At 36.4% G+C, this 14,820-nt stretch overlaps 1 protein-coding gene across 1 annotated transcript; it reads right to left on the bottom strand.

Annotated features, from left to right (window-relative positions):
• Positions 1–5,704: 5,704 nt before the first annotated feature.
• On the bottom strand, positions 5,705–9,629 carry LOC147540595 (uncharacterized). The gene is made up of 2 exons (XM_086644747.1): positions 6,952–9,629; positions 5,705–6,366 (listed from the first exon to the last, which is right to left on the bottom strand). The coding sequence occupies exons 1-2, from the start codon at positions 9,560–9,562 to the stop codon at positions 5,891–5,893; spliced, it is 3,087 nt and encodes a 1,028-aa protein (XP_086500873.1). The 5' UTR covers positions 9,563–9,629; the 3' UTR covers positions 5,705–5,890.
• Positions 9,630–14,820: the final 5,191 nt, after the last annotated feature.

The raw sequence follows: 14,820 nt of genomic DNA, 5'->3' as shown, positions 1-14,820 counted from the left end.
TTTTATATCCTCCTCCACTATCTTTTTCTCTCCCTAAAAAAACTCAATTTACCCTTTTCTCCTTCCACTTTCTCTCACTTTTGGTTAACATCTAGCAAAATGACAAGAGTAATTATACGTGACTTACCGTGATTCTTCATTCTGATGATTCTAATTCACTGAAGCTCCTATCACATGAAACCGCATATGATTTCTGTCTAGAGTTTGTCTAGTTCTTTTTGTTCTTTATCATTTTTCAGTAACATGAGTAATGATAGGGAACTAGAAAAACTAGACAGACTCTACACATAAATCATACACGTGAATGCTATCAAGGCAATCCCAATCAGAATATTTGATTCAACATGGGAGTATTTTCTCCCTTTGAATTTGGTTTTCTACATATTTCGACGAAATTTGAGCTAAGATACTGGTTGGACAGAGTAGTATAGTTGGAAGATCAAAAGGTGACCACATTGTTCTTACAATAATTATAGAAAATGAGGGTACGTCTCTCAGTCTTTTCTTAACCTTTTGGACTCTTCTTTTTAACTAATTGTTTGCTAGGCCACTCTAGCACCATAGTTGAACTGTTACGACAAAAAAGATGATAATAATAATAATAATAATAATAATAATAATAATAATAATAATAGACAATCACACAAAACAAGATTATAGAAGATTTTCAAGAGCTTTAATATTTGTAACTCACTAAAATTCTAACACTCAACCTTCCCTAACTCTATCATCTATAAACGAAAATAGGATACACCCTTTTACATTGATAACAACTACAAACATAAGTAAAAGAGTCCGACGAAATAAGATTGAAATATGATTATACATCGACTCTTATTCAAGACACTTTCAAAGTGCAGTCTAATACAAATTAAAAGACTTATCGTTAGGGGTGGGAATCGGTCCGGATCGGTCGGTACCGGACTCTAACTTCATCGAACCGGTCGACTCGGACATAAACTGTTGGTGACCACCTATTTACTCGGACGGTCACTCTCAAGAATTCTTTGTCCATTGACCGTCCAAGACCGTTTATTTTACCGGTCCAGTCGGACACCAGACGGTCTCGGTCCGGACTTTCCAATAAATTTACTTAATTCAGAACTTTAGTTTTATTACCACAAACAAAATTACTTACAAATGAAGATGTTTAGCCAAGAAATCAAAAATAAATATAAAAAAGAAAAAACACAGTTGATCATCATTTGACAAGATATAATTAAGTCATGCACTAATGTTTGGTCTTCCAGAGTGACTATAGCCAATGATCATCATATATTCATATGTCTATAAAATTCAACGGTCAACTTCTAAAAATGAGGACAGTTTAGTCGGTCAACCTATTCGGTCACTCGTACCGGTCGGTTAGCGGTCGGTCCTTCGACATAGAATTTTGACCGTGACCGTCTGCCAATTCTTTCGGGCCGGTGGGACACTGACCGTTATGACCATCGGGTGTCCATGTGTCACGGCCTTTTTGTCCCGTTAGGTCGACCCGGCATATTATGCTCAAAGTCACGGGTCGATAGTGCGGAATATCAAATCCTAACGTACCGTGCGGCGCTATGTATTCCCTCCTAACACATAGCCAGCCTTCCCGAACATATTCGGAGCATCTCGACTATCAAGTCATCTTGGTTCCCAACCAATAATGCGGCATGACACCAACGTGTCCCTAACCTACGAGCATAGCTCGAGCCGTCCCGTATAACGCTTCCTTGAGTCGTAGACTCTCGCCCACTATAAAGGATACCAACATACGTGCGGAGCACCCCAAGCCGCATATGCGGATCTTGCCATCTAGTCTCAAGCATCCGGCACCTTATCATCTCGGCTTACCATCCGGACATTGGGCATAGGAGCATCCATCTCTAATAAGCTACCTCATGCCCAACATAGCACATCAAGGCTTAGCCCCTTGAATAGCTCAATCCTCCTTATGGAATATGCTAGCACGACGCACGCCTCGTCATGGCATGAGAACATGCAACACACCTTCCAAAGGAACCCGCAGTAACCTATCTCCAGGTACTGTCCCGAGCCATTTCCTATGACAAGGGAACCCGTGCAATATGCTTCTCTCGCATACGCTAGGCCGGCCTCATGGGTTGCGCCACGAGGATGCTCACTTTCGTGCATATCATGCTAAGATGGGCGAGCTCCCATCCACGAGGTCTTGACATATGCTGGATGCATATGAGGAAGGGAGACCACCCCCTCCTAAGGTGCAAACTTCTTGTTTTGCCTATTTCCACAAGGAAACATCAATCCTTTTAACCAGGCATACTCTCGTCCAAATAACCCTTCGTATCCTTGACAAAGTCTTGAATGCCACGGATGTCCCCGTGCATGGCCTAAGGAAGCTTGCTGGCACTCTTGCCCTACTTCGACCTCGTATTCGGCCCTACGGCCTATATGCTCGTACGTGCTCTCCTAGCACTCGTCACGTCATATGCATGCTCAACAATATGCACGTGACACATGGACACTTTTTATCTCGGTCGAACGGGTCGGATAGCGGTCTTCCGGATCTCTTTCCCACCCCTACTTATCGTACCCTGAATCATCAACCATGAGACTTTCCACCACGATGCATAAAGGCTAGAGTTTGAGCACCCATTTGAGGGCTAGCAAAATTGTTTGACACTCTCCTTCATCTACTCACAATGATTTCTGTTTTGGCTGTGACGTGCGAAAGCCTTTAAAGGCGCCCTACCTTTTTTGCTCATGCCCACTTACTCGTGGCGCTCCTAGTGGGTTTCAGACGAGCATTCTGAGGGTACTTGGATTGGCCTGAGCCTGTGTTGTTGGTGTTGTTCAAGTTCAACACAAATTAGGCCCATTCCGAGTGCCCTCCGACTTGCCTAGCCTGTGGGAGCCCTAAGAGTGAACGCAAACCTGACTAAAAAAAAAAAGAAGGCGGGGCACATGCTCTCAAAATTATGCCCTATCAATAACTTTTTAGATCACTATAAAACAAACCAAACTACTGTTTTTGGATTGAGAAAAATGAATGAAACAAGTAGAAGATGAATAGGGTTTAAACCTTTCTTTCTATCTCTCTCTAGAAATTGTTACTAGTACCCAAACTCTGCATCACCATTAAAGCACACCCAGCCAGATATATATACTTTTTTCCTTCTTTTTTCTCTGACCCAATGATTCAACTTAACTCTGTTATCTCTTTTGGGTCGATTAAGATCTTTTTACTCAGAGTTCTTTTTACAGCTATTATTTTCTCTCTCTAACTTTCTCTTTGCAGAAAATCTCTCTGAAAGCTTTGGACTTTATAGCAAATCTGAAAAGCTTTTTACAGAGTACAACAACAATATCATCATCATAAACCCTATGAAATTCTAGAGAGAGAAACAGAGAAAAAATGGATACCCATTTCTCTTATTTTCATGGTAAAATCATATGGGAATTGCACAAATTTGTGAAAGTTGGATACTTTTGAACTCAACTTTGAAACTCTTTATCAGCCAGCCATGGAAGTACAAAATTGAGACGTTAATTTTTAGTGAATTCTCAACCGTTGGATGAAGATACTACTTTACAAATCCTGTGGTGAACCGTGAACAAGGTGCATTTAAGTTGGGACCCATTAAATTTGTTGACTTGTCAACGGAAGTGAAGATAACAAGTAGCCAAATTGTACAATTGTTTTATTGCCCTCGTTTGTTAATTGATATGTAACGTGGGTGAACATAAGTTAAGTACTTGTCAACGAGAATGTATGCTCCATACGAGACAGATAAAGATTTACCCTCCTATCCAACTTCATGTGAATTTTGGGTCCGTAAGCAAGTAAGAATATCAGCATGGCAGACTGAACAAATAACGAGTGGTAGTAGAATTTAATAAGCGATAATATTCATGCTAGGAATCTGGGTCTTTAAGAGCCAAGGAGGGCCTCTAGGTGTATTATCATAGTGGCCACCCTAGCATTTCAATAGATATATAACTTTATTTGCAACTGTTGCGGAATGAAGTCATGATCATTAATTCTAGAATTCGTGTTATTGCAACTTTCTTTATTACTAGAAAAGGTTCGTAAATTGAATCTCTGCTTTAATATTAGAGAGTAAAACATTTAATCAACATGTGTCCTATAAGGTTTATTGAGATCGTCTATTATAAAAAGTTGCTACATTTTGTCCCTTGGTGTCTAAGTGAATCTACACTAAGGAGATTAATTTATCTTAAATGAAAAGTCAAATGCTCAACTTGAAAAAGAGACTCTGACACGTATAAGTCTCATTCTTTTGGTCAATAAGACTAGCACACGCCTTCATTCTGCTGATGGGCCGTCTATACACCCCCTTCATCAAGAAAAAAACAAGTTCTAGACATGATCTACTCAAAAAAACCAAAGTTATAGACATGTTTGAGGATTTTAATGTCATTGGGTCTTTGTCACTCAAGTTAAAAATAAGGTTAACGAAATGGTTGCGTATGGGATTTGCACCGACACATTAAGGGTTAAAAAAATAAATCCTACTGTATTAACAATAGCCCGAAATATCGGAGATGTATCTTTATAAATGGAATTATTCTGTAGTAACAGTTGGAGTCCACTAATTGTGTTGTGGGGTTTCAACAAAAAAAAAAAAAATTGTGTTGTGGGGTCCTTGGTTTGATAGATCCCAACCAATCAAAAAAAGACCTCGATTTTCACGTGATCACTTGATTTGGTGATGGAGATCTTCTCTGTATTGAAGAGACTATCAAATGATTGCAAAGGTAGCACCACTTGCGATGTCTTCAAAAAACAAACATTGTACACGTACATATTGTCCAAGCTAGGCGCCTATCTTTTTTGACTCAGGCTCGGTCCTTACTTGTAGTGCCACGAGGGAGTTAGGGCTTTGTCTGTGCAATTGTGTTTTTTTTTTTTTGTTAAGGAGTCTGTCCTATTGTGTTAGATTTGAACAACATAGACTACTGCATTTCCAACAACTGTTTGTTGGAGTGGTAAGATGTATTTTTTTTTTTTGGATGAGAGAGTGGTAAGATGTATTGTCTTTCATCTTAAAAGTTTAGAGTTCGAAGCACGCTGAATAATTTTAAAAAAAAAACATAGACTACTACATTTTTGTCTGTACCCTACGAACACCATTTGTCTTTGAGTTGGTCTTTTCACTGATTATTGGGAGAATAACATTTAGTTGTATTGTGCTCAGAGTGGGTTTTTTTGTTGAAATTCAGAGTGTGGGTTTTCACCGTGAATTAAAATGAACTAAAAATTTAATGAACACATTTATGCTAAGTGGGTATGTGTGCGCAAAGACCCTGTCATATCTGGACATCTAACAACACTGGTTGGAAAAAAATAATAATTATCCTATGTGTAGCCACCTAAGTGCCCCATTGGATTGTGTCTATTGTTTACAAATTGTGTCATCCACGTCACAAATATAATAAGCAATAACGACGTTAGTACATCTCTCGCAATATCTCATTGTAAAGTGAATATATGGATTTACTCAAAGCGCCTTTGGCCACACTCTTGAACTCTAAAAATGGTGAGAATACGGTGGTAAAAACCATTACTAAAAGTCATAATTTACATATAGCAATTATAACAAACTATACTTGCTTGAAAGCTAAATACAAGGGGAACCACTATCCAACCTGAAAATATAATAGATGATGATGCTAAATCAACACGCAAAAAAAAAAAAAATGCCCGAAAATTTCCATCTTGTCCCTATGTAAACTCTGGATCTATTATTTTTACTTTGCTTCATACTAATACAATCCTATTTTTACCATTCTTATACTCATCTTATATTCCTCACAACTGCGGTAGCCTTATTATCCTCATATACAAATACAACAATATCATGTACACAAATTTTTCGCAAAGTGTCTAAAATCATTATGTGTCTCATACATTACTAGCTAAATCATCATTATCATCATTGTCGTCGTTATTATGAGCCATATCGGATCTTCTTCGTTGACTACCTCTATTAGTAGAAACATTAAGAAGAGGAGAAGAATCATACTCAGTAATCAAGGTATTTTTCTTCGTCACTTTGTATTGGTCTTGAAGAGGCCCACGTCGAATTAGAATTTCTAGTGCTTCTTTCATGGTTGGTCTAACTGAAGGTAATGTACTAGTACAAATAACACCAAGTTTTAACACCTTTCTCATTTCCTCTAAGTACTGATCTTCCTTCACCTCGTCGTCTAGCAAAACGTCGATTCTTTTTACTTCTTGCATTTTTCGCCACACCCATTCAGCAAGACCTGTATTTTCATCTCCTTTGTGGGGTTCTTTTCCAGTTACTAGTTCTAAGAGTACCACCCCAAAACTATAAACATCGATTTTCTCGTTCACCTTCATGGTCTGACCGTACTCTGACAAATCAAATATCTAATTGTTAAAACAATCCTAACCTTAGTTGTGAAAGGGATAAGTCTGTGGGAAGGCCTTGCCTCTCGGGGTTGGTGGGTAAGAGAGGTCCAAGATCTCCCCTATTATACTCCTCATAATAGAGCCTCGTTTCAATAGTTCATTGAGCTAAAAACGATGTTTGAAGGGGATATTGGTAGGTTAATCTTACATAGGCTGTGGAGTGAGCAGATGGTCAGTCTTGTAACTGGGAGGAAAATCCACGCCTGAGCTATATTTTGGGGGTGACAGAGGACCAAAACAATCTAAAATGGCACCCATGGGTTTGGCCATAGGCACCTAGGGCACATTTCACTCTGGAAAAAGTGTACCCCGAGCGCCTTCTACTTGGGAAAAGCACCCGAGTTAGATGCACACCCACTTCATTGGACGGTCCTCAAGCGTGCATCATCGAAATTAACATATTATGGGGCCTCGACTTCAAACTCGAAGGCGCTAACGACTACCTGCCTATAACCTAATTGACAGTGCCTATAACCTAACTTTAGATCGACGAAAAAGAGAATGAGTTTTGAAATGGGTTTTCTTACCTGGAGCAATATATCCAAATGAGCCAGCAACAACAGAAGCTGAAGTAAGCTGTCCTTCCTTAGCTAGCATCTTAGCTAGTCCAAAATCTGCAACCTTTGCCTTCAGATCAGAATCCAACAATATATTACTCGATTTAATGTCACGATGAATGATCGGAGGAGAACAACTATGATGAAGATAAGAAAGACCATGAGCAATTCCAATTGCAATATCTAATCTCTTAGGCCAATTAAGAAATCTTCGATGAATCAAACTGTTTCGTCCATGAAGCCATTGATCCAAGCTGCCATTTTCCATATAATCATAAACAAGAAGCTTTGAATTCTGACTTGAGATACAACATAACAATTTCACTATATTGTAATGTTTAATTGTTCCCAAAATCTCAACTTCTGTTTGAAATTCTTTATCTAACTTCTGTTCTAATTTCCCTTTGTTCCATATCTGCTTCACAGCGACATAATATCCTGAACCGTTAATGGGTACTTTATATACCTGACCTGACCCACCACTTCCAATCAGGTTATCCTTGATCAAATTCGACAGAATGTTTGATTCTGTAAAATCTAATCTCTGAAATGAAGTTAGCTTCCATGTTGTAGGATCATCCCCTCCCTTTCGCCTATGAAATTCTCTCCTCAAAAACAATATCAAGAAGACAACAACTATGAAACTAGCTATAGAGATGACTAGAATCAAAGCGAGTAGTCGAGTCGATAATTTTTTTCTAGGGTTTGAAGTGGTGCAGGATTGAAGGTTAAGAATTTGGGTATTTCCACAAAGACCAGAGTTGTTCAAAAAGCTTGTTTGATAACCCAGATTGTCCATTTGACTTGGGACTTTTCCGGTGAGTTTATTTGATGAAAGATTAAGAAAACTTAGGATTGGACGCGCAAGTTCAGATGGAATTTCACCTGAAAGTTGATTTTCCGATAAGTCGAGAACATTAATGTCAGGAAGTGAGCCAATTTCAGGCGGGATTTGACCAGAGATCTGGTTTCTGCTTAGAGTAAGAATATCGAGAGATTTCCAGGATATTATCTTTGAAGGCAGATGACCTGAAAGTTGATTTCCATCTAAAGAGAGAGTATTTAGAGTAGAGAGAGAAGTTAATCCAACAGGAATCTCACCTGAAAATGAATTATTCTCAGCTCTAAACACGGTCAAATTCTTCGACTCCGAAATTTCTAAAGGAATTCTTCCTGTAAATCTGTTATTACTCATTTCAAGCCGAGTTAAATTCCATGACAATCTATTAGGAAGTTCTCCGGAAAACAAATTATCATTGACACTGACTAGAGACAGATTACTTAATGACCAAAATCTTGATGGTATCTCACCGGAAAATTTGTTCTTCTGAAGCATAACCTCTGACAAATTATTACAGTTCTCGAAAGATTTCGGTAACCCACCGGTCAAATTGTTCGAAAACATGGAGATTCCGACTAATACTCCTGAAGCACATAAGTTTTCCGGTAAGGGTCCTGTTAATTGGTTCTCACTAACTTCAAGATAAACAAGTTTTGAATGAAACCCTAATTCTGGTGGCAAATAACCAGATAACTTGTTCTTAAAAACCCTAATATCAGTTAAACTCGGAATCAAACCGATACTCGCCGGAATTACTCCTGTTAATTGATTTTCATACAAATCAAAGTTACTCAAATACTGCAATTTACCAAAACCTTCCGGTATCTTTCCGGTCAACATATTCTTAGATAGATCAATCCTTCTAAGATTCAAGCATTCAATCACAGAAGAAATCTCTCCTGATAATTTATTCTTATAAAGTTGTAAATCTGTTAAATTCTTCAACAGAAACAAACTTTCAGGAATTTTTCCAGTCAAATTATTCATAGATAGATCTAATTGTTCAAGATTCAATAAACTACCAATTTCTTCAGGAATTTCATCAACTAAACTCGTATTCGTCATCCACAAAATCCTCAAATTTTTCAACTTACTGAATTCAATCGGAATCTTAAAAGGCAAGAAAGGATTATAAGCAAGTTGAAGAACTTCAAGATTCATTAAATTACCGATTTCAGGCGAGAAAGAACCGTTGAATGAGTTTGAGACGAGCTGAAGAGTCTTTAATGACTGAATCCGACCGATCGAAGCTGGAATATCACCGAACAAGTTATTAGCTTCAAGATTCAGTAGTATCAAACTTGATGCAATCCGATCAATATCATCAGGAATCGGTCCGATCAACAAGTTTTGAGATAGATCGAGAAATTGAAGTTTAGAACAATTATAGAGAGATTTTGGAAATTCTCCAGGTATATAGTTCCAAGAAAGATCAATTTCAATCAGATTTTTAAAATCACAGATGAAATCTGGAATTTCATTTCTGATATCAATATTTTGAAGTTTGATTCCAATAACAGATCCAATTTCATTACAAGTGATTCCATTCCAGTTACAGTGAGATGAATTTGATGAAATGTTCCAAGAATTGAGTGCTGGTAAATTCCCCCATTGTTTCTTCAGTTTTATTAGGGTTTCTTGTTCTTGATCGTTTTGTTTCTGTGAGTTTACTGTGATGAGGAGAGAGAGAGAAGAGAGTAGAAGTAGAGAGAGAAAGATTCTAGGGTTTAATTTCGACATTGTTGAGAACTGAGAAACTCAGTGAAGAGATTTTCTAGGGTTTTGTTTTTCAGAGAGAGGAATGTGTCTATTGGGGTTTTTGCCGGGAAACTGCTGGATTTTATGAGTGCGGGAAAAAGGAAAGTCAAATATTTGACTATTGACTTTCAAATAAATCTTTTTGATTTAGGGTCAACAAGATGGTTAATTACGTTTTGGCCCGTTATAAGTGACCAACTAGCCATTTTATCCTCTACTTTGCCCGATAAACTCTTTTGATCCACTATTTCTTGTGTTGCATTGTTTAAAAGCTCACAACCAAAAATCTAAATGTCACGTGTTCAGTTGTCAGTGAAAATTTGTGATTTAGTGAACTTATTAGGAGTAAAAATAGTGGTTTTGGTTTTTAAGATAGTATGTATAACCTCTAGAGTGATCAGTTTTTATAGGACAGTTCTACAACAGATGCAAACATATCATTCTTATGATACAACCGAAATGAGGTGTGTTGTATGACGTCAATTGTACTTGTGTAATTCAATTGTTTCAAATAGGAAAATTAGTTTGGGCCTTTGACTAACAATTTGATAGAAGAAATATAATCTTTTTATTCTTTTCGACTCTACTCTTCTTCGCATTTGGGTTCTTGCTTAAACTGTAGCGAATCCACGTTGAAATTCAGAGTTACAAGTTCGACATTCTGTGGGGGTGTGAGTCTATCATTTGTTATTTTGTGCTATTTAAGACAATTGTACGACAGTTATGAGCATATCTCATCATTGTGATGCACCTAAGCCTATTGATGTACGACGTATGTTTGTGTATTATATTCATACAATTTTATTCAAAAACCAATTCATTATTCATCTAGTTTTGAATCTCTCTCTCTCTTCCTTTTTGCTTACTCTTCTTTTCTCTCTCTACTCTTCTCTCCTATGTGTCTCGAAAACTTCTAAAATGGTTGACGGGTAAAGTTGGAAAGAAATAAAAATTTAACTTTGTTATATAGTTAAGGAGTCAAGACGGCATGCTAGATTATTTAAAGGGGGAAATAGCCACTACGTCACTTTTATGGGTAAAAATTGAATTATCATTATAGTTACGAGTTATCCTTAATTATTAGATAAGCACTTAATAACTAATAATCAAAACATGTTTTTTATTGTTCTTTCCCATTTTTTATTGCTCCAAAAGGCCAAACCACCTTGTGGTGACGAAAAAAAAAGTTGTTTTGAAATATTGTCTCACTTTCTAGGTTGTCAAAAAAGATTAATATTCCCTATGTCATAGGACATAAACAAAGATAAGAACCAAATATTGTTCTAGAATGGTTTAGGTTAAATATTTAAATACCTTTCGACTTTGAAATTATAGCGTGAATGAATAATAGTACAGAAACACCATGATTTATCCCTATTTTATTAATCTTATCCACACGTGCAAAATTTGTTTAAGTTAGATAATAAGAAATTGCATATGAGTAGAAAGAGATGTTTGGTAATGGGGGCTATCCTAAAAGAAGAAACTTCACCTTTTTTCAAGAGTCACAATAACTTATTTTTGTGAAAATGCACTTAATTCTTTGTAATACAACTAAATGAGAAAATGATGCGATTTATGAGTATGACTTATGAATTTTCGTTCTAGATCTTCTCTAGTCCAGTTCAATGTAGTTGTAGAACAATACATTATTACATACTGAATTGTATAAAAACTAACAAGTCTATCAAGTATTCAGGTTTACTGGTATAAATACTTGTTTGGTAAGTCTACAACCTTTGGATTACATCATATTTTGGCCAATAACTTGTCTTTTTTACAAGGAATTCAACTAGACATAAATGTTTTGAGTAGTAAAGAAAGTTCAATTTTGTATGAATGTGGTATGTTTGAAATTTTGAATGGGGTGGCGGCTAGTGAGAGAAAGAGACAGGGAACTATTTTTCTTTTGAAACTTGTGAATTGTGTTTAATAGCAATTCTAGAATGAGATGAGAGAATTCAAATAATGGGGAAAGCTTAGTTGATTTAGGGTCAACAAGATGGTTAATTCCGTTTTGGCTCGTTATAAGTGACCAACTGTCTCTAACCATTTCAGGATTCTCAAATATCTACAAATGTCTCTAACCACTCTCCCTCATATTTAAGATGAGGGGTTGGACAAAAGGCCCGAAATAAGCCCAACAATATGTATCAGGCCCACTGCAGATAAAGAATGAGGGGCAGGTCCAACAAGTCAGGTTGGGGGTGGAATTTCTGAAACACTCTTCTTCTTTTCGAAATTTACGAAACGATCATCGAAAAATTCCCGGGAAACTCGAAAATTTCTGACATATAATCTGACACGCCTCCCGTCAAATTGTGTATTTTTCATAAATTTACATAATTGTCACCGAAAAATTCTCGGGAAATGCGAAATTCTTTGAAAAATAGTCTGACGCACCTGACATCAAACCTTGTACTTTCCGCGAATTTACAGAATTGCCACTACAAAATTTACTAACATGTCATTTTCGTTTTTTTTTTTTTCAGATTTATTTCTTATTTCTTTTTTATTTTGTCCCGCACATATTTCTCTCTTTAATCTCAACAAATTTTGTTATTTTTTTTTTCAGATTTATTTCTTATCTCTTTCCAATCTCAACAAATTTCTTCATTTTTGATAGTATTTCATTGATTTGTACAAGGAGATTTTTCGTGTACCGGGAATTATTTAGTGTACTGCGCATATTTTGGACATGTATTACACATTTTTGTACTAGGAATTTTCTTGTGTACCGAGAATTATTCTGTGTACAAGCCATTTGGTTATGTACTAGACATTTTTGTAGTGGGATTTTCTTGTGTACCGGAAATTGTTATGTGTACTCGCCATTTGGTTATATACTACACAATTTTGTGCTTGAAATTTTCTTGTGCACCGGGAATTGTTCTGTTTACTGACCATTTGGTTCAGTACTGGACACTTTTGAACTTGGAATTTTCTTTTGTACCGGAAATGTTTATGTGCACTGGCCATTTGGTTATGTACTTTGATATTTTTAGAGATGAAGAAGATAAAATGTGAAACAAATAAGAGTGATGAAGAAGAAAAATAAGAACATAAAACTTTTAGAGAGAGAAAGACAGAAAATTTTGATGATTTTAGAGATTGAAATAGATGAAGAAGATAAAATGTGAAACCAAATAAGAACGATGAACATCAAAAAATAAGAACATACAACTTTTAGGGAGAGAAAGAACAAAAAATTGATGTTTTTGGAGATTGAAAGAGATGAAGAAGATAAAATGTGAAACAAAATAAGAATGATGAACATCCAAAAATAAGAACATACAACTTTTAGAGAGAGAAAGAACAGAAAATTTATGTTTTTAGAGATTGAAAGAGATGAAGAAGATAATGTGAAAAAAACAAGAATGATGAGAAGATTTTTGGATGTATAAATAAGAAGAAAGAATGAGTTGAAACAAAATATAATGGGCGGGATCCAAAAAAATTAGCTGAAATTTCGGTATAAAATGGCGCCATCTTTGAATTTTCAATATCTGAATGTTTCTCTGACATGAGACGATGTACGGGGAATTAATTGTTTCGCCGTCGTCCGTCAAATTGTCAGAAAACACGAAACTTTCGCGAGGAGGGGTAAAAAAGAGATAAATAAAATAAAAACCAGAAAAGTGTGAGTTGTCATAACAATTTGAATTGGGTTCTCATTTTCTTTTTGGGTGAGAGTAATGCTTATTTACCTTCCATTTTATGGGCCTCTCACTCAAAAATCTATTTGCGATTTCCCATTCTTGTGTTTTGTTTTTTTGTGAAACGTGAGTTACTTTTGGTTACTCTTTGTAATTGTGGGCTCTGAGTATTCTTGGTTGGCGCGGAAATTTGTTAGTACTTTCTTTTATGTGACAAATCATGTACTTTAAGGTGGGTTTTCTCCATCAACAATGCTGTTCAGAGCTAAGGTTGAAAAACGAGTCAAAAACGATCAAATGGCGAGGCGACACGTGCCTTAAACCATTTTGATTTCTGATTTTCGGTCAAATCCAAGTTTGATCCTTGAGAATCCCGGGTTTTTACTAAGTTCCCCTCCCAGTTGTAATCTGGACCATCGATTAGATAAACGGTCTCGATTACAAAAGAATAAATCCTCACCAAAGTGACTGGACGTCCTTCTCCTCTCTCACCTAAAAAAAATTCTCTTCTAATGGTTTCACTTAATAGAACCCTAAAATCACTTGGCTACCACACAATTATCAGATGCCCTAATTTTTCATCATCTCTAAAAACCATCTATTCAACTACCCACTCTTTCTACTTTCTCAATTCTCCACCCTTACAAGTCTTCCATTTTCTCTCTTACCTTCATCAATCTTTCAAAGATCATTATCAGATACTTCCCAATTGATTGATAAAAATTTCATTGAAGAACAAACTGAACAAGGTAATCCATTAAGTGAAAAGAGTGGAAAAAATGGGTGTTTAGTGAAGAAATTGAAGGGAAAAGAGATACTGGTTCAAAGGGTAAGCAAATTAAAGATCTCAAGTCCAAATTGAGGAATTTAGAGAATGAAGCCAAGGATCTAAAAGGAAATTTGAAGGGTTCAGAGGAGAAGAAGAAGAAGGGAATTTTTTTAGAGAGAGAGAGAGAGAGGAGGAATTTTTCTTGAGAGAGAGAGGAAAAGGACGTCCGGTCACTTTGGTGAGGGTTTTCTTCTTTGTAATCTGGACAGTCCCTCTAATCAACGGTCCAGATTAGAACTGAGAGGGGGACTTATGCAGAAACACGGGATTCTCAAGGACCAAACATGGATTTGACCGAAAATCGGAAACTGAAGTGGTTGAAGCCACGTGTCTCCTTGCTATTTGATCGCTTTTCAACGCTTTTGACTCGCTGTTTAGAGAAATGCCGTTTCTCTAAACAGCATTTCTCTTTCTCCATTAATGTCTTCAACAACTTTAATCCAATTTCAACAAAAAAAAAAAAACAACTTTAATCCAAAGGTCGCGCTTTGAAAATAAAATCCAATGGTCGTGAGAACGCAGAGCTCCATTGACTTTTTTGTTTTTGTTTTTTTGTTGAACTCTCTATTGGCTTTTTTTTTTTTGTTAAGAGACCTCTCTATACCTCTTAACAAAAAAAAAGAGACCTCTCTATAAAAAATGAGTCAGTCATCTTTCATAAAAAAAAAAAACAAAAAAAGAGTTTCCTAATGGACCGAGAATCATTTCATCAAAAAAAAAAAAAAAATGGACTGAGAATCATTCCGATCAATAAG

Source organism: Eschscholzia californica, unplaced genomic scaffold (assembly GCF_041429995.1).
Source record: "Eschscholzia californica isolate CP2 unplaced genomic scaffold, dmEscCali1.0.p SCAF_5, whole genome shotgun sequence".
Taxonomy (NCBI): domain Eukaryota; kingdom Viridiplantae; phylum Streptophyta; class Magnoliopsida; order Ranunculales; family Papaveraceae; genus Eschscholzia; species Eschscholzia californica.
This window is presented reverse-complemented; position numbering and strand designations above follow the sequence as displayed.

Bases quoted from the DNA above. Each gene is read 5' to 3' on its own strand.
- LOC147540595 (XM_086644747.1), bottom strand. From the start codon at position 9,562: ATGTCGAAATTAAACCCTAGAATCTTTCTCTCTCTACTTCTACTCTCT. The intron at 6,367-6,951 runs GTAAGAAAACCC...TTGATTTGTCAG, and splicing joins ATTTGGATATATTGCTCCAG to AGTACGGTCAGACCATGAAG.